General features: G+C 39.2%; 1 protein-coding gene across 5 annotated transcripts in view; it reads left to right on the top strand.

Moving 5' to 3' along the window:
• The window catches only part of Mbd5 (methyl-CpG binding domain protein 5), a 162,336-nt gene that overhangs the window by 130,239 nt on the left and 4,843 nt on the right, over nucleotides 1-27,254 (top strand). For 4 of the 5 annotated variants that reach the window (XM_038335675.1, XM_038335674.1, XM_042055416.1 and 1 more), the window contains one exon: nucleotides 19,625-19,698. The exons of the other annotated variant lie outside the window; for it this stretch is intronic. In XM_038335675.1, coding sequence (XP_038191603.1) covers nucleotides 19,625-19,698 — 74 coding nt within the window. The remainder of the gene's footprint in view (nucleotides 1-19,624; nucleotides 19,699-27,254) is intronic. 5 annotated transcript variants of the gene reach the window in all.

Here is a 27,254-nt window from a genome sequence, read left to right as displayed (position 1 = left end):
TAATAATTCAAAATGTATAACTTAAAGCATACATTATGGTGAGAAAACAAAATATATGTAATGAAATATTAATGATAATACATGAAATATTTACCTATTATTAAAAAGTAAGGTACAGGGCTAACAAAGTAGCTTAACAGAGAAAGGTATTTGCTGCCAAGCCTGACCACCTGAATTCGATCCCCAGGACTCATGAGAGGCAAGAACAGAATACTCCAAGTGTCTTTGGACCTTCACATCTGTGTGTGAGCACACACACACATACATACATACATGTAATGTTAAATTTTAAAGCAAAATACACAGCCATAAAAGCTCTAAGCTACTTAGCATGTTTTTAAACATGCAGTCTTTTCAAGACCCATATCGCTTTTGTACATAAAAAGCAAAGAACTTATTTTGCTAGACTTATTTTTCTTGAGTATTTCAAAAAACAAAGGGCTTCCTCACCTTATTTAATGATGCCCACTTTTCTCATTTGTAGTGAGGAGCAGACGGGCTGCGTTCCTGCCGCCCTGGCTCCCACACGGCTAGCTTTACATGCGAAATATCAACACACAAATTATATTCTTTTAAACATTGCCTGGCCCATTATTTCTAGCCTCTTATTGTCTAATTCTCACATCTCTTGCTTTAACCCATATCTAATAATCTGTGTAACACCACAAAGTGGTGTCTTACCGGGAAATATTCAGCATGTCTGACCTGGCAGCTGGCTCTATCGCATCTCACTGAGGAGAGGCATGGTGGTCTGCCTCACCTAGGAGAGTCGGGGCAATTGTCTGAGCCATCTACCTCACTTCCTTCTTCCTGTTCTGTCTACTCCACCCACCTAAGGGCTGGCCAAGGCAGTTTCTTTATTAACAAATGAAATCAACAGATAGATAGAAGACACACCTACATCACTCATTTCCTTGAGATTCAAAAAGACTCAAACAGCACTATCAGAATTCAAGCCAGTGGCTTTCACCTTCGTGTGGGTGTATTAATGACCCTGATTTATCGAGGAAAGATTAAAATATATTCAGTACCTGAGTACAGCCAAGAGAAATATCTCTAGGAGGACGATTTTTAGATTTGTCCTTTTATCCAAGTAAACTAATTATGATAATGAGTTTATTTACATAGGACCCTTCAGCAATATTGGATAAATAAAGCCTTAAATGCTAATAAACAGGCCTCTGCTTTTAAAAAGTAAAAACCATAGGTTTCCTTCTGTGTGCTGAGTGTTCAACACTTATTAAAGTCTAGGTCTGTAACAGCAGAATCTTATTAGTTCCACTAGGCTGCTGTGGACTGCAGGGCCACCTTTCCTGCTGTTTACCTTTAGGGTGAGCCAAGCAACTCTCTTACATATTGTCACTTTAAGCCTTCCTAGCCTTTGATACTATTCGTATATACAACAAAGTAAATGAATCCAAGATCCTGTCAGATCCTACCAGATAAAGCTCTGTTCACTCAAGTTTTTAAAATAGATTTGTTACTCTCCCAACTCCATCCCACAATTATTTTTCCCGTTATAATCTTCGTTCTCAGCAGCCACTCAAAATTCTTTCTAGACAAATGCAAGCTAGAAAAATAAATAATCACAGGATCACAGATAAGTATTTAAAATACCTCTCCTGTCTTTCTGTTACGTGGAAGAAACTTCAGTACAGATTAGAGCACTTGTATTGGCTAATCGCTAACTTTAGTAGAATGGCAATCATTCTAGAAAATAACGCATGTTTAGTTTAGCCTGTTAGAAAGGCATTTTTAAAGTTTGGTGTTGTGTAATAGGTAGCAGAAGACTGGTAATGCAGAAGATAGGCTACAGCACAGTAGGGAGAACCTGAAAGCCCGTGAAAGGGCTTCAGGCACTCTGACAGGAGTCTATCCCAGTACTACCCGACAGTTAAGTGGCCCTGCATGTATACAATGGGCCCCAAGGACGTGATCTCCTCTAGTAGGAACAGTAATTCCTACCCAAAATGGTGTTTCAAGTGTTCAGTGAGATTTCCTTAAGTTCTCAAAACCGAAGAAGACACAGGAAAGATTAGCCTATTTCCCCTTTAAAAACAATTTAAATGTTAATTTGGACTCCACTGCCACTGAATTGAGGTAGTAGATCTTTGTTATTGTTGACTTGTTATCTGTGCATAGAAATTTTCTCACCAGATTGAGAATAAAAGGATTGTAGAGAATATACCCAACAAGTAAAATAGTCTGCGATGGTTTTATGAATGTTATCACATAGCATACAAATTGTATATTTGTATGTCAATCAGTGTTAGCTGTTAATTTCAAGAACGGTTATACCAGCAACATTTTAGAACACATTTTTGAGTGAAATTGACAGTCTCTCGATTATTTCTAAAAGTTATCAACTTAGACTTCTAAAAGTTATCATCGTCTATCTCCTGGTCCCCAGCCCCTGACAATTAACTGGTGGAGATTTTTAATAATGTGTAAAAGAAACCAAATATGCCTCAGCTGTGTGTGGCTGCACAGGAGGGTGTGTTCTGCTTGTAGACATGATTCAAAGAGCCCTGTCTCCCTTTCCCTTTGGTTCGTTTGTAATGATGCATGCTCTGAGAGACAGTGAGAGACAGTGAGAACTGCTATAAGTATGCCCGGGCAAGATTCTTCCCAAACCATGGCTTTTGTCTTTCGTGTCTTGGCGGACAGGGGTGAGACCTCAGGTTGCTGTGCTCCATCACATGCCCATGGCCACACAGATGTACCTTGAATCTGCATATAGCAGCAGAGGCTTCTTGGAAAGATGAATAGCTACTCTGGTTATCATGCAGATCTTCCACAATGTGCTAAGGCTTTTTTTTAACTTATGCAACTATGAGGGGAAGTGGTTATACTTATGTGATTAAATTTTAAGTTTTCAAGTAAAGTGCACATTTTCAATGCATTTCATAACTTCACTTTAAAAAATATTATTAGCAATTTTACAAGTTCATATGTGTATAATGCATTTTAATTATTCTACCCCCATCCTCTCTTATCACTCTTGCTCCTCCCTCCCCACCAGCACCTTTCCTACATCCATGACTTGTGGTTTTGCTTTGGGACCCATTTAGTTTAACCAGGAACATCTATGTGGGCATTGTATCGAGAGTATCTATTGGAGCCTGTTGGGATCATCAGTGGGCACACAACTGAAGGCAAGGAGTCTCCATGGTGATGAATCTTTCAGTAGCAAATAGTTCAGCAGTGAGGGGTGGGGCCGCCAGAGCTCCTCCTCCAACTCACTTTGATGGGCCTGTTCTTGTGCAGACAAAAGGCAGGCATTCACAATGACTGTAAGTTCACTATTATGAGGGAATTCTTTTGTCTTGCTCAGATGACATTTCTCATCTCTCTCTTTACCTTCCAGTTCTTCTTTCTACACTCTTACTCAGTGTTTTCTGGCCCTTAGAGGGGATCGTATAGATGCCTTATTTACACCTGAACACCCAAGCTATCCCATATTCTCAGCACCTTGTACACTCAGGAGTCACTACATTGAAACAAGAGGATTATCTGATGAAGTAGCATTTGTCTAGAAATATAAACATAAATATTTAGAAAGCGATTTAACACTATGTCAATCTAGCCAAACGGCAATATTGAGTTCACCCTGGGGCCTTTGACTCACCCCACCATGATTTTTTTTGGGTGGGGGGCTGGATTTACTATGCCAGGAACAAGTTCAGTCCTGTGGAATGGGCCCCAAATCCAATTAGGGAATGGTAGTTTGTTATCCCTATAACTGTTATGCTACTATTTCAAACGTGAATAAATCTTCTCTGGGAGATTTATGTTGTAATTCATAAGGTTCACAGGTAGGTGAGATGGTTGATCCCTTTTCTCCCCTAGAAGTGTATAGCACCTTCCAACATATGAAAGTTAGCCTTAAATGAGGAAACTTCCAGTTCAATTACAGCAAGATTTCTCACATAACTAAGGTGTCCAACATACTCAGCACTAGGACCTTATCATCTAGTTCTGGTGAGCAAACAAGGAATGGCAATATCCTGCATTGTTTCGGGTGAGTCTGACTCCTTCCTGACCAATAACTCATAAGGAGGTGTCTTAGTTACTTTTTCATTGCTGTGAAGAGACACCATAACGAAAGCAATTTATAAAAGAAAGCATTTAATTTGGAGACTTGCTTACAGTTCAGAGAGTGAGTCTGTGAGCATCATGGGGAAGACATGGCAACAGGCAGGCAGGCAGGGCACAGGAGCAGCAGCTAAGAGCTAACATCCTGATCCACAGGCATGAGGCAGAGAGAGAGCTAACTGGAAATGGTGCAGGCTCTTGAAATGTCAAAGCCCATCCCCAATGACACACCTTCTCCAACAAGGCCACACATCCTAATATTGCCCAAACAGTTCTACTCTTGGGAATAAGCATTCAAATATATGAAAATATATAGGGACCATTCTCGTTCCAACACCTTGAAAGCACTGTTATTTAATAGTCTGTGGTTTAAAGGAACATCTGTCTCCAGCCATACCAGATGTTTTCCATCCCAATTCTTTCATGAATAAATGTGGGGAGTTAGGGATTTATTTTAGGTACATAGTAATAGTAGTATTCCTTATGAGGTTTTCTTTCTTATTTTCTCATACAATATAATCTGAATACAGTTTCCCCTGACTGTACTTCTCCAAGTTCTTTCCCACCTCTTCTGCCATCTGGATCTACTCCCTTTCTGATTCTCATTAGAAAAGAACAGGCTTCTAGAAAATAGCAACAAAACATAAAATAAAATAGAATAAGATAAAAAGAAAACCATTGTATGGCAGTTAGACAAGACAAGCCAACAGAAAAGTAAAAGAGCCCCAAGTGAAGGCACAAGAATCAGAGACCCACTGGTCCACACACTCAGGAGTCTCATAAAGTACTACACTGAAAGCTATAGTAACTATGCCGAGGACCTAGTACAGGCCATGTAGGCCCTGTGCCTGCTGTTTCTGTGAGTTCATATGACCTATGTTCAGTTGTTTTAAAGGCCCTTGTTCTCCTGGAGTCCTCCTTCCCTTCTGTCTCCCCCACTCCTTCCGCCTCCCTTCCACGGGGTTCTCTGAGCTCTGAGGGAAGGGATTTGATGGAGACATCTCATTTAGAGCTGTGTATTCCAAGGTCTGTGTTTGTGTGTGTGAGAGAGTGCATGCATGCATACATGCCTGGTGGGTGTGTGTGTGTGTGTGTGTGTGTGTGTGTGTGTGTGTGTAATATCTGGTTATGGGTCTCTCTTATTTGTTTCTATCTGCTTCAGGAGGAAGCCTCTCTGGTGATTACTGACTAAAGCAATGATCATATTTACATTTCTGGGTCTGAGTCACTTCACTCAGGATGATTTTTTTCTAGTTACATCTATTTGCTCAGAGATTTCATGATGTCATTTTTTAAAGAGATGAGTAACACTCCATTGTATAAATGTACCACATTTTCTTTATTCATTCTTCTGTCAAGAGATATCTGTGTTGCTTCCAATTTCATACTATTATGAATGTATCAACAATGAACATAGTTGAGCAAGTGTCCTTCTGGTAGGATGAGTGTCCTTTGAGAATATGCCCAATAGTGGAATATGCCAGATCTTGAGGTAGATTGATTCCCATCTTTCCGAGGAACTACCATACTGATTTCCATAGTGGCTGTATAACTTTGTCCCCTCACCATGAATGGAATAGTGTTCCCCTTGCTCCACATCCTTGCCAGCATGAGTTGTCACTTGTATTTTTGATCTAAGCCATTCTGACAAGTGTAGGATAGAATCTCAAATTAGTTTTAATTTGATGTTGGACATTTCTTTATTTTCAGCCATTTGATTTACTTGAGAATTCTCTGGAGGGTTTTTTATACCAAGTTGTTTTTTTTTTTTTACTTCTTTATATGTTCTGGATATTCACCCTTTATCAGATGTGGAGTTGGTAAAAAAAATATTTTCCTATTCTGTAAAAGTGTACCACTTTATCCAAACAACAGAGTCCTTTGCCATGCAGAAGCCTTTTAGTTTCACGATGTCCCATGAATTAATTGTTGACTTCATTAACAGTGTTCTGTTCAGAAAGTCTTCTCCTATATCAGTGAGTTCAAGGCTATTCCACACTTTCTCTTCTATCAGGTTCAGTATATCAGATTTTATGTTGAGGTCTTTGATCCATTGGGAGTTGAGTTTTGTGCAGGGTAATAAGTATGGATCTATTTGCATTTATCTATATGCAGCCATACAGTTTGGCCAGCACCATTTGTTGGAGACACTATCTTTTTCCCTGTGTGTATTTCTGACGTCTTTATCAATAACAGGTGTCCATGGTGTATGGGTTTAATATCTGGGTCTTCAATCCCAGTGATCAATATGTCTGTTTCTATGCCAATACCTTGTTTTTTTAATCATTATAGCTTTGTAATATAACTTCAGATCAGGAATGGTGAGACCTCCCACAGTTCTTTTACCGTTCAAGATTATTTTAGCTATCCTGGGATGGTTTTTGTTTTTGTTTCTATATCAATCTGAGAATTCTCCTTTCAAAATATGTGAAAGATTGTGTTACAGATTTGATGGATATTGCTTTTGGTAGGATGGCCATTTTTACTATACTAATCATACCAATCCATGAGCATGGGATATCTTTCTGTCTTCTGATATCTTCTTCAGTTTCTTTCTTCAGATCCTTAAAGTTTTATCATACAAGTCTTTCACTTGCTTGGTTAGAGTTACTCCAAGATATTTGATATTATTTGAGATTATTTGTGGCTATTGTGAAGGGTGTTGTCTTCCTGGTTTCTTTCTTAGACCATTTGTTATTTGTATATAGGTCTGATTTTTGTGAGTTAATTTTTTATCCAGCTACTTTTCTGAAAGTATTTATCAGCTGTAGATGTTCCCTGGTGGAATATTTAGGGATACTTACATAAACTATCATATCATCTACAAATAATGATACTTTGACTTCTTCCTTTCCAGTTTGTATCCCCCGATATCCTTCAGTTGTCTTATCTCTCTAGCTCAGACTTCAAGTACTTAATTGAATGGGTATGAAGAGAATGGACAGCCTTGTACTGTTCCTGATTTTAGTGGAACTGCTTTGTGTTTCTATCTGTTTAAATCGATGTTAGCTATTTACTTACTGTAAACTGCCTTTATTATGTTGTTTCCCTAATCTCTCCAGGACTTTTATCATGAAAGAGTATTAAATTTTGTCAAAGGCCTTTTCTGCATGTAATGAGATGATCATGTTATTTTTCTTTCAGATTGTTTATATAAGTGGATTATATTTATGATTTTTCATATAGTAAGCCTTCCCTGAATCTCTGGAATGAAGCCAACTTGATCATGGTGAATAATCTTTTTGTTGTGTTCTTGGATTCAGTTTGCATGTATTTTATTGAGAATTTTTACATCTATGTTCAGAAGTTAAATTCATCTGCAATTTTCTTTCTTTGTTGTGTCTTTGTTTGGGTATCAGGGTAACTGTGGACACATAAAATTAATTGGGCAGTGTTCATTCTGTTTCTATTTTGTGAAATAATTTTAGGAATTTTGGTGTTGACTCTTCTTTAAAAGTATGATGGAATTCTGTGCTAAAACCACCTGTCCCTAGGCTTTGTTTGTTGGGAGACTTTCAATGATTGCTTCTATTTCCTTAGAAGTTATAGATCTATTTAAATTGTTTATGTGATCTTGATTTAACTTTGGTTAAATGGTACCTATCGAGAAAATTATCCATTTCTTTTGGTCTTTCCAATTGGGCAGGGAGAGTAACAGGTTTTTAAAGTGTGTCCTTATGATTCTCTGGATTTCCTCAGTGTCTGTTGTTATATCCTAATTTTCATTTCTGGTTATGATAATTTGGATATTCTCTCTCCTTCTAGTTAATTTTGATAAGAGACTATTGATCTTACCGATTTTCTCAAAGAACCATTGATTCTTTGAATAGTTCTCTTTGTTTCTATTTTATTGATTTCAACCCTATGTTATATTATTTCTTGCCATCTACTCCTTTTGGATTTCATCTTTGTTCTAGAGCTTTCAGGTGTGATATTAAAGTTGCTAGTATGAGATCTATCCAGTTTTTATTTTATTCAGGCACTTAATCCTATGAATTTGCCTCTTAGCACTTTCATTGTGCCCCATAAGTTTGGGTGTGGTGTGCATTCATTTTCATTGAATTCTAGAAAGTCATTGATTTTATTTCTCTCTTGACATGTTTTTTTTTCTTTTTATTAAAAATTTCCACCTTTTCCCCTCCTCCCATTTTCCTCCCTCTCCCCCACCCCCTCCCCCTTCCTCTCCAGTCCAAACAGCAGTCAGGGTTCCCTGCCCTGTGGGAAGTCCAAGGTCCTCCCTGCTCCATCCAGGGTCTAGGAAGGTGTGCATCCAAACAGACTAGGCTCCCACAAAGCCAGTACATGCAGTAGAATCAAAACCCAGTGCCATTGTCCTTGGCTTCTCAGTCAGCCCTCATTGTCAGCCACATTCAGAGAGAGTCCAGATTGATCACATGCTCCATCAGTCCCAGTCCAGCTGGCCTTGGTGAGCTCCCATTAGATCAGCCCCACTGTCTCAGTGAGTGGGCGCACCCCTCGCGGTCCTGACTTCCTTGCTCATGTTCTCCCTCCTTCTGCTCCTCATTCGGACCTTGGGAGCTCACTTCACCAACCCCGCATCAGACAAAGGTCTGATCTCCAAAATATATATAAAAAACTCAAGAGACTAGACTTTAAAATGCTAATTAACCCAATTACAAAATGGGGCACTGAACTGAACAGAGAATTCTCAACAGAAGTTCAAATGGCCAAAAGACACTTAAGGTCATGCTCAACCTCCTTCGTGATCAGGGAAATGCAAATCAAAACAACTTTGAGATACCATCTTACACCTGTCAGAATGGCTAAAATAAAAAACACAAATGATAGCCTTTGCTGGAGAGGATGTGGAGTAAGGGGAACACTCATCCATTGCTGGTGGGAATGCAAACTTGTGCAACCACTTTGGAAATCAGTGTGGCGATTTCTTAGGAAATTTGGGATCAACCTATCCCAGGATCCAGCAATACCACTCTTGGGAATATACCCAAGAAAATGCCCTATCATATTACAAAAGCATTTGTTCAACTATGTTCATAGCAGCATTATTTGTAATAGCCAGAACCTGAAAACAACCTAGATGCCCCTCAATGGAAGAATCGATAAAGAAAGTGTGGAATATATATGCATTAGAGTACTACTCAGCCGTAAAAAACAATGACATCTTGAATTTTGCATGCAAATGGATGGAAATAGAAAACACTATCCTGAGTGAGGCAACCCAGACCTAAAAAGATGAATAAGGTATGTACTCACTCATTAGTGGATTCTAGCCATAAATAAAGGACATTGAGTCTTGACATGTTTTTAATTCAGTAGAGATTTGTTCAGTTTCCATGAGTTTGTTTTTGTGGTTGATGATATCCAGCTTTAATCTAGGCATCTTGGATTGGGATGATTATAGTTTTGGGGGATGATATCTGGTTTTGTCTCTGTTGGGTGAGTGTATTGTTCCTGCATTTCTTCTTCCTCACTGGAGTTTAGGAAAGTGTGCTAGCTATTTGTTGCCTGGTAGGAAATTTTCTGTGGACCTGTTTCCCTGGCCACTTCAGCTGGTGTGTTCCCAGTGTATGTATGCTGATGTTTGAGGCTGGGACACTGGGATTAGTTGGCAGAAGGGAAATTGGAGATCTTTGTGGTCCATTGGGAATGAGGGTAGAGAGGAATGGGAGACCACAGCAGGTTTCCAGCTCCAGAGCTGGGGATGAGACTGGGGAGATTGGATCTGGGAGAGCAGAAGGAAAGTGTGGATCTCCTGGCAGCCTACTTGCTGCCCAGACAGGAGCAGCCCTTGGGTTAGCAGTGGGTATCTGCTGCAGTTGTGGGCTGGGACAAAGCAAACAGTCAGGGAAGAAGGTTAAAAGGAGAAGATCTATGAGATGCTCAGGAGATGGAAACAGTGAGTAGGAAAGGCTGCCGCCAGTGTTCTGCTGCAGAGCTGTGGAGAGAGGAGTGGCTATCTGCCGAGTCCATGGGAATGTGGGCAGGGGGTGAAGGAAGGCTGCAGCTAGTGTTCTATTTGCAGATCTAGGGGTGAGACTAGGGGATTGGATTTGGAAGGGAGGAGGGAGTGGAGAAGTTCTTCAGGTGGCTTACCTATTTGCGTGGCCTGCTAGACAGGTGTGCTCCCAGGGAATGCCTGTCAGTGTTGAAGGTTGGAAAACTGGGATGAGCTGGGGGAAGGAAGTTCTGTCTCACAGCAGGTTTGCTGCTACAGAGCTGGGGATTTGTCTTGGAACATTGACTCCGGAAGAGCAAAAGACCCATTTTTTAAAAGATTTTATTTTATATTTATACATGTATCTGCACCACTTGAGTGCCTGGTACCTATTTAGGTCAAAAGAAGGCATGGTATCAGGAGTTATAGGTGGTTTTGAGTGTTGGGGATTGAACCCAGGTAGGCTACAAGTGCAGCAAATGCCCTTAACCATGAGCCATCTCAGTCCCAACTTCTGATGTATAAAGTATATGTTCTTTAGTTTGGTTACTAGTCCATTTGGATATGACTTTTTCAAACATCTTTAATTTTGGTTGACCTTTCCCTCTGCCCTATTCTCTCCTCTGTCCACCCCCTATCACCTCCTTGCTTAAACTTTTCCTCCCTCAGTAGCCCCTCTTCTATTTCTCTATTTCTCTTGTTCTACTACCCACCTCCTATATGCATGCCACTCCAAAAAACTTCTTTCTAATTTCCTGGCTTCTACAGTAACTCCAAGTATAACATGTAAATTTGGAGATTAGAAAACTAAGATCCCAAAATGAAGGACACGTGACATTTGTTTTTCTAGGCTATACTCAACATATTTTCAAGCTCCATCCATTTGCCTGCAGAGTTCTTACTTGTATTTTTCTTTATAGCTAAATAAAATTCCATTGTGCATATGTACCATGTTTTCAATATCCATTCTTCAGCTGCTAAACATCTAGGCTGATCTAGTTTTCTAGTTATCTTGGGAATAGAACAACAATGAACATAGATGAGCAAGTGTCTCTGTAACAGGACAGATTCCTTTGAATGTACATCCAGAAGTGTAACGACTGGGGCAGGTGATCTGTTTCTAGCTGTTTGAAGAACCACCATACAGATTTCTATAGTGGGTGCACCAGTTTGCATTTTTTCCAAATAATGCTTCCTCTTTCCCTACGTCCTTGAGAACATTTGTTGTCATTTCTTGATGATAGCCATTTTCTCTTGAGTGAGACAGAAACCCATAGTGGATGTAATTTGCATTTCCTTTGCTAATTGTGTTGAACAGTTGTTAAATTATATATCAGCCATCTATATTTCTTTTGAAAACTTTCTGTTCAGATATATTAGTCCCTTTTTGGATTGGTCATTTATTTTCTGCATGGTTTTGTTTTTGTTCTTTGTTTGGCCTATATGTTAATTCTCTTTTGGATAAATAGGTGCCATCTGCCACTTTTAATCATGTATGAACTAGTCTTAAAAGGTTGATACTTAATAATAATCAAAACATAGAAATATTATTTTTGTGAATAAATCTTTTCACTGTTTTCAGTGCTGTCCCTTTGTTCTTCATATTACATTGCACTTGTGTGTGTATTCTGAACTCTAAAGACTTGTCACCAGAGTGGCACAGAAATGTTTCTTTGACTTTATCTCCATGGCTGCATTTGCAGTGGTAGTCTAAAGATGGCTTTCTGACTCTTTGATTAAAGCTGTCAATGTCATCCTTATTAAAACTTACTCATTTGGGGGCATCATGGTTTCTGTTTTCCAACTCAGCATTGTCATGTGTGTAAGCTTTTGAGAGTGTGGTGCATAACCATAAAATGGCCATATTTATGTTCCAGGGATATGAACTTAAGAACTTGAAGCAGGGAGCCCACTTTGGGAGGTGTGCCTTCCTGTAATGTTTCAGCACTTTATTTTAAAGAATGCTCTTTGTGTGCTTGGCTACAGGCGATGGCTAACTTTTAGTCTGTAGTACTGTGATTCTGTATCCACAATGTTCCTTGTGCATTCACTTTTCCTTCTCTGTCTTCATAACCAGTGTTGGAAATGAATCTTTCCCTAGAGAGCCACAGTCTTTGAGCTACATTTTGGCTAGTGTTATGGCAAAGGCAACCAATGCTCTACTGGCACCAGAATCTTCTTAGAAATGAAGCAGAATTATATTTGGAAGTAATAAGAGTGATAAAATCCAGACCAACAAAGTCAGTCTCTAATCCAAATTTGAAAGATAGCAAGAATGGAGAACTAGATCGGCCCAAAGATATGACTATCAAAAAAAAAATCCTAAACTGAGTGAAAAGGTAAGATTGTAAGCTTTATTGTAGTGACCTTTTGTTCCCCATAAGTAAGACTGAAGCAGAGTTTTTATCCCTCCTCGGGCCGATAACTAAGATCAATGTAGGTGCCAGTTCCCGAGGTTGAATGCAGCCCCCATCCAGGCAGCAGCAAATGGAATCTAAAATCTAAGGGGACGCATAACACATATTCTAAGAAATCCAAGATTGCCCAAAACTTTTATTCTGTTTACATATCATGGCTTGGTAAGACATTTGATATCACATTGGAATAGATTTACTTCCTCTTAGTAATTCTGTAATACTTAAAAATACTTCAGTCCCAGTAGAACAAAGGCGGCTGCCAAAGTGCTGATGAGAGTTGACACTGGACAAGATAGTGATGAGGGGGGAGCTGGTTGGCGCACTGAAAATGCCAGCATTAACGAAGAGGCCTCTTACCAGTTCTACAGCTGGGAAATTATCTTTCTTATCACAAACAAATCAACTTTTATACCAAAGTTATTATTTATCACTCCTTTCAGTTATCTCAAAAGTGCTGAAACAGTATTACTCTTAAGTTAGTAGGTCTTTTCATTTTAAAAATGTTATTTTAAGTTATTTGCTGTTATCTTCAATGTTTCTATTCAATAATTTTAAAATAGCTAATAAATGCTTTGTATTTATGTATTCCTTCAAGTCTGTGTTTCCCAGACTTTAACTAGCACTTCCTACCACTTGTACTATTGTTTATTTAATATTTTTCTTTCTTTATTTATTATTTTATTCCATCAAGGAATACTAGTTGTGTATTTATATACTAAACTTTAGGCCACTTTCGAAATTTAAATAATTGCTTTCTTCAAGTACCCTATGTAAATATTTTTTTTTTTTTTTTATTTTTTTTTTTTTTTTTGATTTTTCGAGACAGGGTTTCTCTGTGGCTTTGGAGCCTGTCCTGGAACTAGCTCTTGTAGACCAGGCTGGTCTCGAACTCACAGAGATCCGCCTGCCTCTGCCTCCCGAGTGCTGTGTAAATATTTTAAAGATGAATTTATGCAAATACATAATGATTAAAATATTGAAAGGTTTTATAATGTTCTACTCAAAATCATATCACATATATCAATAGCATTTGGGGAAAAGCTAGTTTGATATTTGCAAAACAGATTTGTGTTTATGTTCATTTAGATCTCAGTGACTGCTCATGATACACATCTTTACCCACTTTACAGAGAAGACAACTGGAGCTCCGAGAAGAGGCGTTGCCAAGGGCATGAGTCACAGGCTGGTCAGGCAGATCCCAACCTTGTCTTCTGACTTTGCCCATAATATTCTTCATTAGCCCAGACCCCCAAGACATGCTAGAAATAGAATGGGAAACTTGAAGACAGATGTCTCATTTCTGTTATGGCATCTGTGATATGATTGGTACTCCATCATTTGTCCTTAGACTAATCTATAGGGAGAGACATACCAATTTAGAGGGTAGTTTGATATCATGGTCATTTAATAAGTAATAGTAAATTCACCTTTGGGCCTGGGTTCTTGACCGGATATACAGTACTAGGCATGTGTTTCCTTCTGTGGAACAGTTCTTAAATCTTGTCAGAAAGTTGTGGTTACCCTGATAGCTTTCATGCCACTCTTGTTATGGGTATTCTTGTCTCACCGATCATCATTGTATCTCACAGGATTCATAGCTAGGTAAGACTCCCGCCACGTCCCCCAAAATGCCAACACAGCAAGCACCCTCAGACACTACAAAAACTAGTAAAGGAAGGAAGCTTCCTGTTTAGTACCAACTTGATTTCTCCATATCCAGTGCCCAAAATGTATATTATCTTCAGCAAAAGGTTTTTTACCATCAACTTCTAATGGGCAACCAAGCACCATGCAATGTCCTGTATTGTTTTTGGCATCTCCAGGACACCACTGACCAACAACTGGAAAAATACAACACCTGGCAAAGGGCTTTTTGTTTAGCCGTCTGTGGCTTCTGGGAGGAACATTATCCTGTTTGTAGAGTAACCCCAATTAAAATGTTTTCTATGAATATATGAAAAGTAAAACTTATGCAATTTTAGGTTTTCATGCTTTTTTCAAACAGCTTTAGTGTTGGTAATCTCCTACCCACCATACTTTGTCTTACTATCCCATTCCTCTATTTAAACCTCCATCCCTATTTTCCCCTTTAATTCTTCATGTCACCCTCATCCTTAAATTTTTTTTCCTCTTGCCACTAATCATCCTAGATTTTCTAGTTTTCTAGATTATATTCCAATTTAAACACACCAATCTAAAGATTCAAAGCTAAGATCCACATAAGTATGAAAACATGCAAGATTTGTCTTCCTGAGTCTGGGCTTCCTCAGTATAATGTTTTCCGGTTCCTTACATTTACCTGCATATCTCATGATTTCTTTCTTCTTTACAACTGAATAAAATTTCATTGTGTCCAGGTACCACATTGTTATTATCCACTCATCAGATGATGGACATCTACACTGCTTCCATGTCCTAACTGTTGTGAACAGAGCAGCTATAAAAGTGGAGGAACTTGAGTCTCTGTAGTTGTAGATTCCCTTGAAGCTCCATGCCCTGTCATGGTATGTTTGCCATGATATGTTAGAGGTGGCGGGACCCGGGAGAATGGAGCTGATAAATGAGGGAGACTAAAGTCTCATGCTCTAGTCAGTTTTATTCAGAGCTCCATACAGTTTGTACTCTGAAGGTTTAAGGGGAGTCGCATGAGTAACTTGTACCATCAGAGGCAAGCCACACATGGTGGCCAAGTCACACAGGATGACAAGCTGCACGTGATGAAAACATGTTTTTCCATAGAGGCGTATGAATACAGCAGCTGAAGTAAGCTTGGTCCTGTCTGCTATACTGGGAAGAGCACAAAAACACATTCCAAGGACAATTCCAGATTTTTGTAAAAAACCGAGGTCACAACACTCTTGTCTTGGTTTCTTGAAGTTTTCTCACAATTACTTAGAATTCTTCTCTTGAACTATGTTCAAGTGTTATAGTTGAAACATAGAGTGAGTCTATCTCTAGTGTTTTGAAGAACTGTACACTGATTTCTGCAGTGCTACACCAGCATGTACTATCAACAAAAATGAATGAAGGTTCCCCATTCCACATTCTTGCGAACATTTTTTTGCTTTTATTCTCTTAAATTCAGCCATTCTGACTAGGGGTAAGATGAGATCTCAAAGTAGATTTAATTCCCATTTCCATGTTAGTTAAGGATCGTGAACAATTAAAAATTCTCTGATGATTTTTGTTCCATAGAAGAACTCTGTTCAGTTCCGTTCCCCACTTTTAATTGAATTGATTATTTTCCTGGTATTTTGGTTTTTTTTTTTTTTTAGTGCTTTGCACATTCTAGACACTAATCCTCGGTCAGATATATAGCTAGTAAATAATTTTTCCCATTCTGTAGGATGCCTCTTCATAGGACAGAAGAATTTCCTGGAGTGGCACTTGTTGGTCTTCATCTAGTTTCTATCGCTATCATTATTAATTACTATTTCTGTAATAAAGTACTGTGACCAAGGCAACTTGTAAAAGAAAGCATTTGATTTGGCTTATGGTCGGCGGGGGGGCCTAGATTCCATGATGGCAGAGCAAAAGAACAGCTTAGAACTCACATCTCAGTCCACATCCACAAGGCAGAAAGAGCACGAGGAGTCAAACCCTGCAGTGGCACACCTCCTCCAACAAGGCCACACCTCCTCCAACAAGGCCACACCTCCTCTAACAAGGCCACACCTCCTCCAACAAGGTCACACCTTCTCCAACAAGGTCACACCTCCTCCAACAAGATAAAGTATTAATTGTCCCCAAATAACTTGCTCCTTCGGTATACATTTTATAAAAATATTTCTGTGTGTTTAATATTTTAATGTTAAATTTATATGCTCGGTTTTCCTGTTTTTTATTTATATGTTAACTAATTTATAAGGAAGTCTTCATTAAATCATTAAGCATGATTTCCATTTGATGAGAATATGAATATATTTCTCTGATCCCATCTTTATGAGTATATATATATATATATATATATATATATATTTGGTTTTTCGAGACAGGGTTTCCCTGTAGTTTCTAGAGCCTGTCCTGGAACTAGCTCTTGTAGACCAGGCTGGCCTCGAACTCAGAGATCCGCCTGCCTCTGCCTCCCAAGTGCTGGGATTAAAGGCGTGCGCCACCACCGCCCGGCTATGAGTATACTTTTAAAGACTTTTTTAATATTTTGTGACTATACCAGTATTTTCCCCAGAAATAATATACGGGGTATGTGTCTGTGTGTGTGTGTGTTTAGCACACACACACACAGACACACACACACACACACACACACTAAATCAACATTTTCCTAGTGATCTGTACGGTTTCATCACAAAAAATGCACAGTGGTGTGTACCTCGATTTTGTTCAGTTTCAGAAGCCACTGCCATTGCTCTTCTCTCAAGGCCACTGAACCATCTATGAGTAGTGTAGCTCAGTGTGACTGTGCCTTAGAGCTGCAGAAGCAGATTTAAATGAAGAGGCTGTGGCAGGTAATAAACTCAAAATAATAAGGACCGCCAGAAAATCATCCAGGCATTTAAAAATTGAACATACCACGTTGGATAACGGTGCTGGCTCCCAAGCCCTAGGCCCTGAGTTCAATCCCTGGCACCGCGAGGTGTAAGAAGAGAACTGACTTCTGCAGGCTGTCCTCTGACCTCCATACATGGGCTGTATCACCAACACACATGCACACACATAAACCAATAAATAAAAGAAAATGTTTGATTGAAAATAAATTTGAACACATTACTAAATGTCAGTAAACAATATTTTTATTTTAAATATTTAGCCAGTATCCTAGCTTTTTATGATACCTGTTATATTACATGTGTATATATATATTCATACCTGTGTATTTTTAATTTTTTAATGTACCTATAAAATTATATTTTATTCATGCTAAACTTAATATGGTGGAAATAGTTTGAATATTCTGGAATCAGAACTGTTCAATCTGGCTATATTGCTTAAACTCATTACTCTCATACACAAAAGAAAATTAGTTTGTAAGATTATTATATTAAATGATAAATTAGTTCCCTTTATACAGAATAGCACAAAATGTTTTTCTGCCCTTATTCTTTACTTAATTAAAATTATAAATTGATTAGTTAAATATATTCTGACCTATCAAGTTTTTGTTTTGTTTGGAGGGATATTTCAAGACAGCATTTCTCTGTGTAGCCCTGGCTGTCCTGGAACTCGCTATGTAGACCAGGCTGGCTTTGAACTCAAAGGTGCACCTGTCTCTATCTCCTGTGTTCTGGGATTAAAGGCAACCTAACATTTTTTTAAAATTAAGACCAACAGGCTAATTGTTGCATCTTTTGTTTCAGTGTGAACCTGAATTCTGTGCCTCTTCACAATTCTGAAGTCTCTCTTTGCCATAGGAGACCTAGGTTGGACAGATCTTTCTGTACAGGAGGACTTCCCTCTACTGGCAGAAAGTTCATTTAAAAATCAGTGGAGTCAAGCATGAGCTATACAGTGAGACAACTGTATAGTAAGACCTGGCCTCAGAAAATAAGAAAGGTGTAACTTTGTATTATAATTCCGTGAACGTAGTACGTATGTTACCTTGTGTGTTCCTTTCATGAACGTGAACACAAAACAGAACTTTACCATGAAATGTGATACTATGCATAGAAGCCGTCTTTATTTTAGAGATCTGGAGGCCTTGGCCTTTTCTGGTCAGTAGGGTACATCTCTTGATGAAGTGTGGCAGGAACAAAGATGTCTTTTGTTCTGGCATATACTCTATCAGACATCCCTAACAAAATTGGTTCCTTTGAGACAAAATACAAAGCTACACACACAAATACCTTTGTGTTACTGGACTGAACAGATAGAAATGAAAGTGGAAACACTTTGTTATTCTTAGTGTGTGCTCGTCTGAGGAGGAGGTCACAGAGAAATTATTTATAAATGACATTCATGCGTGTCATTAAAATTTAAAGACAAAAGCTAATTTCTTTGCTTATGAGTATTTATTTGCTTATCCGTGAAGCTTTCCCCAAACTCTGAATTTTTATATAAAAGTGGCTTATTAGTGACAAGCATACAGATAAGGCATAGCTTGACTTCTTTTTTTTAAAGATCAATAAAAATAGCAAAATATTTCCAAAGGCATTTTGATACATACACATATTCCTCCTGTTTTGTTTTTCTTGGGGGAGGGAGGGGCAAAATGTATGCACACAGCCCATGCATGCAAATACCCAGCCCCATGGGAGGCCAAGTTCTGTGGAGTAAGCCAACTTGACAGGTTTGCAGTGATGGCAGGGCAGGAAAGGAGACAAGCCCACAGAGTATCGGCCCCTCCTTTCTACAGCACCAAGGACTATGCATGGCTTCTACCCTTCTTAGTTTCTGGCCTCTGGGGTGCCTAGCACACTCTACATAATAATTATTTTTCAGTAGGCTGTGTAAAATGTGGCCTTTCATTCTGCTGATCACAGAAAGCATAGCTGCAAGATAGGTGTGACTGGCCTTCAGCGACAGGGGAAATAAGGCTTAGGAAGCTGTCTGGGACTGGGAAGTTAACAGCTAAGAGCTTTTGCTCTTGCAGAGGACCCTAGCTCAGTTCCTGGCACCCATATGGTGGCTCAAAATCATCTGTAACTCCAGCTCCAGAAGATCCTATGCCCACTTCTGATATCTGCAAGCACCAGGCATGCACACCATGCACATACATACATACATACATACATACATACATACACATACATACATACATACAGGCAAATTAAAATAAATAGGTCTAAAAGTTTTTGAAGAATAGTCTAATTGTTTAATTCCTATTAAAACATGAGATAACATTCCAGTTCCTAAAAGCTGCTCCTCTTCCCTGAGCAGCACTCTTACCTCTCCCCTGCATGTTGTGAAGATGCCGCTGCTGAGCGCATAAGGCAGCGGAGAAAGTGGGCCAGGATGTGTGAGCTGTGTGATTGTGTGTATTGAAAGTTACTTAAATTACAGGCTTCTTATTTCTAAAACACTGACAATGTCAAAACCAAACTGGCTTTCATTTCCACTGAGGCTTCAACTTACGAGTCCCAGAATCTGCCTGTAACTGAGCAAGGACAGTACATTTGATTGGGGAGGGGTGTCTTTTCCCCAGTGCCACACTTGCTATCTGGCAAGAAAGTAGAATAAAGAGCATGTTGAGCAATTACAGGTCTGGGTAATGCGGTTTGGTCTTCATACCCTCACTCAGGTGGAGCCCGAGAAGTTGAAGACCCTAACAGACGGTTTAGAAGCCTACAGCCGAGTCCGGAAAAGGAACAGAAAGTAAGCACTTGGTTTTCCATTTTGTCTTTCCCTCAGGGACTGTGAAGTCTCACTGATTTGTTTCATGTTGTGATCCAGGTACTATTCTCTGATATTTCTAATCAGAGGACCATAATGGACACCCCAAACTAGCTATTACCAAAAGACATTTTCTGTGTGATTTGTACATACCACATATGGAATTTGCTTCTTCATTCATTTTCCTTCCTCCATCCCCACCTCCTAACTTAGAAGGAAAGAAAACATGATTAATACTTCTTTTATGGCAATTTAGTAAGCTATACAAGTTTAGTGAGTCTGTCATTTGCAATTCAAATACTGGGGAGGGGAGTACCCTGGTATCCCATACGTGAAAACCTTGGCCGGTTACCCCACTGGTGAGAGCAGTACTAGTGGATGTTGTTGTTGTGCCAGAGTAATGGACTTGAATATAAGTTCTCTTAGAATTCTGACATGAAATTGAACTTTTAACCGTTATTATTCAAGTTCTCCTGGATTGTTGTTTCATGAATAAAGCATACAGATAAGCAGGTAGTATTAGAGAGCATTTTTATGATGAGGTGGTTGATGAATCGTAACCTTTGTTTCATATTAAGGTAGAGAAACAAATGTTGCTCTGTATGTGTAGACAGAGGATCATTTTAAACCATGTCATTGGCATTCCTGTTCAGTTCCGTATTTTCCAAAAACTAAGTATTATATACTGGGGCTGGTAAGATCACTGGCTCAGTAAAGATACTTGCCCCTGAGCCTGGTGATCAGAGCTGGAAACCCTGGACCTACATAGTAGAGGAAAAAAACCAGCCCTATAAGCTGTGCTCTGATCTCCACGTGTGCTCCATCTTGTGGGTGCACCGCCCACATGGGTACATGCACTGAGTAAATGTTTTCCTAAAAGAAGAATTGCAAATTAATCATTTGTAAATGTATTCATTTGTAAATGATCTTTACACACCCCCTTTAAGACCTGGGTTTAGTCTTCTGTCCTTAGAGACAGATTCAGAAACACACAATTAAAATGTGAAAATAGCAAGGAAAGCATTGTATGTAAATTAAATATGAGAGGTAACAGTAAACTCAGCAAAGAATGGTTCCTAGAGCTGGGCATATTGGCACACACCTTTTATCCCAGCATTCGGGGGCAGAAGCAGGTTTAAGGCTAGCCTGGTCTACATGGTAAATTTCAGGACTGCCAGGGCCATGTAAAGAGACCCTGACTCAAAAGACAGAGGTGGGGAGAGGGAGGGGAGGGAGGAGTGGGAAGGGAAGGGGAAACAAAAAAATGGTTCCTAGACTCCTAAACCAAAGCTTCCACACAGCCAAATGAGCTCGGGTAGAGCAGTGTTTAGATAATGTTAGCACTGAATCTGGGAAAGCAACAGCTAGAACATTTTTACGTGCTTGGCCAGAAACATAAGCAGGAGCCAGTATATTGGCTATTTGCTTTATTTGAAGTATCCAAAAGGGGCAGATGGTCAGATTTTTTTACCTTCGTGTGAAGGTAGAAGAGGGGGAGGGGACTCTTAAGAAAACAGTGTTAGTGGTAGATCGTCTCAGAGCTCATGCCAGTATGCGAGGAAAGGAAAGGACCCAAGCAGTAATGAAAATGGAAGAGTAGAAACATGCTCAGGAAATATTTAGGAGGTAAAATTAAGAAAACATGGTGCTGATCAGAATAGTAAGGAAAGTAATCAAAGACTTGGGTTTGCGTGATGAGGAAGGGAGTGACTGAAGCGGAAATATGGAGGGAACTGTTGGATACCACTTGGGATGTGCAGGGTGGCTGACAGGCAAGTGTGAGACGCGTGTAAAGCTGTTACACTCATACAGCATGTAAAGCTGTTACACTCATACAGAGGTACCCTGCCAGCCACTGCAGAGTCGTGCACTGAGGACTGAAAGCTAGACAGTTAGACAGTAACAGAACGAAGAAAGTGGAACGAAGTGCTAGGAAAGGAGAGAGACCAGGGGGAGTGGAAGGCCTTAGAAGACAAAGGCTGCAGCTGGGCATGGTGGCTTCGGGATGTAGTCCCAGCACTCTGGGAGGTTCAGGCAGAAGCATCGCCATGAGTTCAAGGCTAGCACAGGCCACCGAGTAAGAACCTGTCTCAAAAAGAGAAAGAAAACCAAGATGGAAACCATAAACAGAGATCCAGGAAGACAAGAAGTGAGACTTCTCCATTGCCGTTTGCAATTTGGAGGCCATCCAGTCCTTTGGTGATATACGAAGAGCTCATGGGTTATGGATAAAATAAGGAAGTAGAGAGGGGAGATCACAGATGTTCTTCTCTTTTCTACTTTTTCTGTGATGTTTTCCTGGAAAACCACAATAAAGGTGGGGTGTTTTATTTTTAGGGTTTTTGTTTGTTATTTTTGTTTTGTTGTTGTTATTGTTGTTTGGTGTGTGAGTGTGTGTATGTGTTGCCTGCACTGTATGTAGGCCATGTCTGTACCTAATGCCTGGTGCTTGTGGAGGTCAGAAGAGGGTGCCAGATTCCATAGAACTGAAGCTACACAGGTTCCCAGCATCAGGAAAATGAACACAGTACTCAAAGCAGCTGAGCCATCTCACCAGGGCTCAATAGAAAGTTTTTGAGTTACTTTTGTGAGAAAAATACCTGGCAAAAGCAACTCACGGGAGAAAGGATTTATTTTGGCTGTTAGTTCCAGAGAGATACAATCCATCCTCATAGGGAACACTTGACCGCAGGCTGGTAAGGCTTGATAGCAGAACTGAAAACTGACTGGTCACATTGCATCATCACTCGGGAAGCAGAGCATCAACAGGCTGGTCTCCCAGGAGCCCACTCACTCCCTCCAGAGTAAACAGCCTCCCTAGACTGCAGCAAGTTCGGGACCAGGTATTATTGTATGTGCAGCTGTTACATTCAAGCCACAGCAATGACAGGTTTAGATATTGCTGTAGACTAAGAAGAGAAAAAGCCTGAAAAGGAAAAGTGTTTAGAAAGTTGAGAGATTGATTCTTGACCTAGATTATATTTTTTGCTGTTTCATAGCTATATGTCTCTGAGTATGTTGCTTAATCTCTCTGAGCCTAAATTCAACATTTCTAAAATGTACATATTCCTACTTTAGGACTGTTATAAATAATATAGACCCTTACATATAGTACTTGGCATATATAGTTGAAAGTAAAAGAAATGAATTATCCAGTATTTTTGCTGGTTGAAACATGTTGTTTTCGTAAATATTTAGGATGTTATATAATCATTTTAATTGTTAATATTTTAAGCTACCATATCAAAAATGAATATCTTTGAATTGATACATCCTAACCATAAGAAGTAGTAATATTTTAACAGTTAATTTAGGTTAATCTGATGCTTAAAGAAGTGGCTCTACAAAAGGAAAATTCCAAAGCTTTTAGAAACGTTACTTTTTTCAGTTACAAGGGACTCAGCCTTCTATGTGTATAAATTCTTTTGGTTTACCTGATATCTTATAAAATTGGAATTGGTAAATGATAAAAATAGGTCAAATATATTTTCACTTTAAAACTGAGAAATGTCGCCGGGCGGTGGTGGCGCACGCCTTTAATCCCAGCACTCGGGAGGCAGAGGCAGGCGGATCTCTGTGAGTTCGAGGCCAGCCTGGTCTACAAGAGCTAGTTCCAGGCCAGGCTCTAAAAAAAAGCTGCAGAGAAACCCTGTCTCGAAAAACCAAAAAAAAAAAAAAAAAACTGAGAAATGTCACCACATACTTGAGTTATAGAACATGTTGAAATCAAGGTCGTACCAACTTGGAAGCTTCATTCCTACTGGGTAACTTTCATAGTGCTAGATAGAAGATGCTGTGTAGGCTACTAGGAGAAAAATAGCCCACTTTCTTACCCAGCTGTGAACCCAGCAAACTACAAGAATAAACATCCTAGCAATACAAACTCACTAGTACAATAGTGGCATGGATATTAGGGAGTAACCAACCACTTTTTCTAGATTGATTTTTAAGGCCTGATTCACAAAACATAATGCATTCCTGATACCATTAACTGGGCCAGAAACTCATGACTGGCTAGGTCACAGTCCATAGGGGAGAAACTACGGCTATTATTCTACTAAATAGACATAGTAATAAACTGTCTCTAAGATATTTATATCCCTTAATTAATACATCTCTCAGCCCTCATCAAAGAAACTTCTTTTTCATAGATGGTGATTAGTATAGAGACCCACAACTGGTCAACATGTAAAGAAAAAGAGACTGTGGAGTGTTCAGTTCTAATAAGATAATTGTCTCATACCATTCCTCCCATCTCAGATGAGGGAGCAACAGAAAGATGTGAGAGCCAAAGGTAGTGAACATCTACAGTAAAGTAGTGGTATTTGTCAGACACGACTACTCACAAAACACACAGCAGCTGGGACTGATGTGCAGAAGCAGGCTAGCCAAAATCCCAACACAGACAAGGGAGGGACTCTTCCCCTAACTGAGGAGCTATTGACAGCTGATGGCTGTGGAGGAGGTAGAGTCAGTTTTCTTCGGGGTTGTGGCCCCTGAGAGACAACCCATGCTTTAGTCAATGATCTTACACCACACACATGCCGATAGCCCTAAGTTAACTCGGTGGGTTTAAAAGGAGGAGGAGACGGAAGTGGAAGAGGAAGGAGGAGGAGGAGGAAGAGGAGGAGAAGGAGGCAAGAAAGCAGCATATGAAGTTTGGAGGGGAAGTGGTAGGGGGAATAGGAGAAATAGCAGGGATTGTAGATTTGATGAAAATGAACCATGCACATATGAAACTCCCAAACAATAAAAAAGAATAATTTCAATTTAGCTTTTAGTTGTCTTAAATTTTCATACTGCTTTATGGATTAGATTTTCAGAGTACAGAGTTCTTGGCTTTCTGTTTTTGCTTAATTTGTTGTGTTCTACCTGAAATGAGTCACCGACATTCTAAAGTGAATCTTAAAAAGTCATACATAGGGGCTGGAGAGATGGCTCAGAGGTTAAGAGCATTGTCTGCTCTTCCAAAGGTCCTGAGTTCAATTCCCAGCAACCACATGGTGGCTCACAACCATCTGTAATGAGGTCTGGTGCCCTCTTCTGGCCTGCAGGCATACACACAGACAGAATATTGTATATGTAATAAATAAATATTTTTTAAAAAAAAGTCATACATAATTTCTCAGCTCACACTTACATTTTATGTCATTCACAGACGTTACCTGGCCTCTTTTTCTTTTTAATTAGTAAAGATAAAGATAATACGTGATAATCAAAGGAGATAAGAGTGGCAATTATCTCCATTAATGACTAGAAATATGATTACATGAATGTCTGTTGCTTAATCAATTAGGATTTAGAGTGTCCATTAGTAAAAATGTTTATTATTAAGTGTCAGCAGGAAATAGTCAATATTAGCAGAGACTCCACAGAAGGCTCTCAGGACTGGAAAACCAAATTTTGACTAATTGTTTCTTTAAGAACTCATAGAGCTTTCTCTTCCTCTTCTAAGCTCATTCGTCCCTGGCACACATACGGTGGAAATCGGTCTGTAGATGCGATACCTAGAAAAGTCTGTCTGCCTCTTGACCTTTGCGATGCCTTCAAATCATTTCATGCTCTACATCTCTGTGTGTGTTCTCTTTCCAAAAGTAGTCATTTCTCCATCTAGTATCTGCTTAAGTTTTTTATAAACAAAACATTGTGCTATTTGGTCTAAATTAACATTTAATATTCTGTTTTATTTATTGGAGAGGGACATATGCATAAGCCATGGCAAATGTGTGGAGGTCAGAAGACAGCTTGTAGGAGTTGGTTCTCTTCTTCCACACATTAGTCTTTGGAGACAAACTCAGGTCATCGGGCTTTGATAACATGTGCCTTCACCCACGGAACCACTGCACTGGCCCATATTGCATGGTTTTTTACAAATATCTTTTTAAATACTTGGGTGAACAATGAGTTTCTAATGTTCTAACTTTGTATTCAATAAGTTCTGTTGTTAAATTATTTCTGTACTTTCATCGTGATGTTACTGTGTTCTTCATTGGAAAAAAATCATGACTCTTACTTTGGAAAGATATTTATAGTTAAATACACACTTTCCTAATTACATAATTATAATTGATTTCACTCCTTTTATCTAAAAAAGTCACAACGTATTATATACACACAGTTACCACAATGCTTACTTCATGAGATTGCTGTAAATTTTAAATGAGATAATACGTAAAGATCTAACTATTGTTGGCAAATACAAGTCTTTCAATAAATAGTAACTACACTTGCTATTAAGAGGGATGACAGAGCAGCTCGGTGGCTAATGTGCTCTCTGAGTTCATCCCTAGGATCCAGGTGGCCAGAGAGAACCAGCTCCCACAACCTGTCCTTTGACCTCAATACCATGGCTTGTGCACTTTCTGACTTAAATAAATAAATATTTTCTGAAATGCGATTAAAGGAAAGAGAGCATAATTCACTGGTGGATTTTTAATGAAATATTTTTTATTTTTAGTTATTTAGAAGTTTTTTGGCATAGTCCATTTTAATTCTATAATATGTTATAATAAAAATACATAAAAACTAAATATCCTTGAAATTTAAATGCATATGGGGGCAGGAGAGATGGTTCAGTGGTTAAGAACACTGGCTGCTCTTCAGAGTACTGGGGTTCAATTCCCAGCACCCACACAGTATCTAACAGCCATCTATAAATCTAGTTCCATGGGATTCAATACCTTCTTCTGGCCTCTGTGGATACCTAGCATGTACATGGCGTGCAAACTTGCAAGCAAAACACCTGTACACATAAGTAATTTTTTTCAATTTTTGAAAAAATATAAATGCCTGTTTCTCAATCCAAAGACAAAATAAAGATAAACCTATTAAATGCACTGCAGAAAGTGTGATATTGCTAGACAATTTGCCCATGAAGAATATCATCATGATTCTCACCAAATAGCCCTTAAAAGAGGTCCTAGCCCAACCTTATTCAAACACTGATGGCCCCAGAGTCCTGAATTTGAGCTTCTTCTCAGCCACCCAGGATCACACTTAACAAACTCCTCACTGAAAAACAACAACTCAGAGTGACTCTAGAAGATGCAGGTGTCCATAAAAATGGAATGGCAGGCAGTATATATGTGGAAATGCTGTGTACTGGTAAAAAGAAAGAAACATGTATGCCAGCTTGAATGGTGCCCCAAAATAATGATACAGGAATACTGGCATGGTGGGGCATGTCTTTATCCCAGCATGGAGGGAGAGGCTTCAGAGTTCCAGCCCAGCCTGATCTACATTGGCAAGACCCTGCCTCAAAATAATAGTAATGATGATGATGATGATGATGATGATGATGATGGTGGTGGTGGTGGTGGTGGTGGCGGTGATGATATCGTAGTGACGATGAATTTGTGAATTCTGACAGCTTTTTGTGTGTAAAAAAAAATTCTGTCCATGGGTATATCAAGTAAAACATAAGCTGAGGAGGCAGATGAAAGAGAGTGTGACTGAGAATAGTCACCAAGTAGAAATCTAATCTTTCCTTTCAGTTGTACTGACTTATGTGTACACTTGACTTACCAAGATACGGGACC

The sequence above is a fragment of the Arvicola amphibius genome, chromosome 7 (assembly GCF_903992535.2).
Source record: "Arvicola amphibius chromosome 7, mArvAmp1.2, whole genome shotgun sequence".
Classification (NCBI taxonomy): domain Eukaryota; kingdom Metazoa; phylum Chordata; class Mammalia; order Rodentia; family Cricetidae; genus Arvicola; species Arvicola amphibius.
Note: the sequence above shows the minus strand (reverse complement) of the source record. Positions and strands in the feature narration are given on the sequence as shown.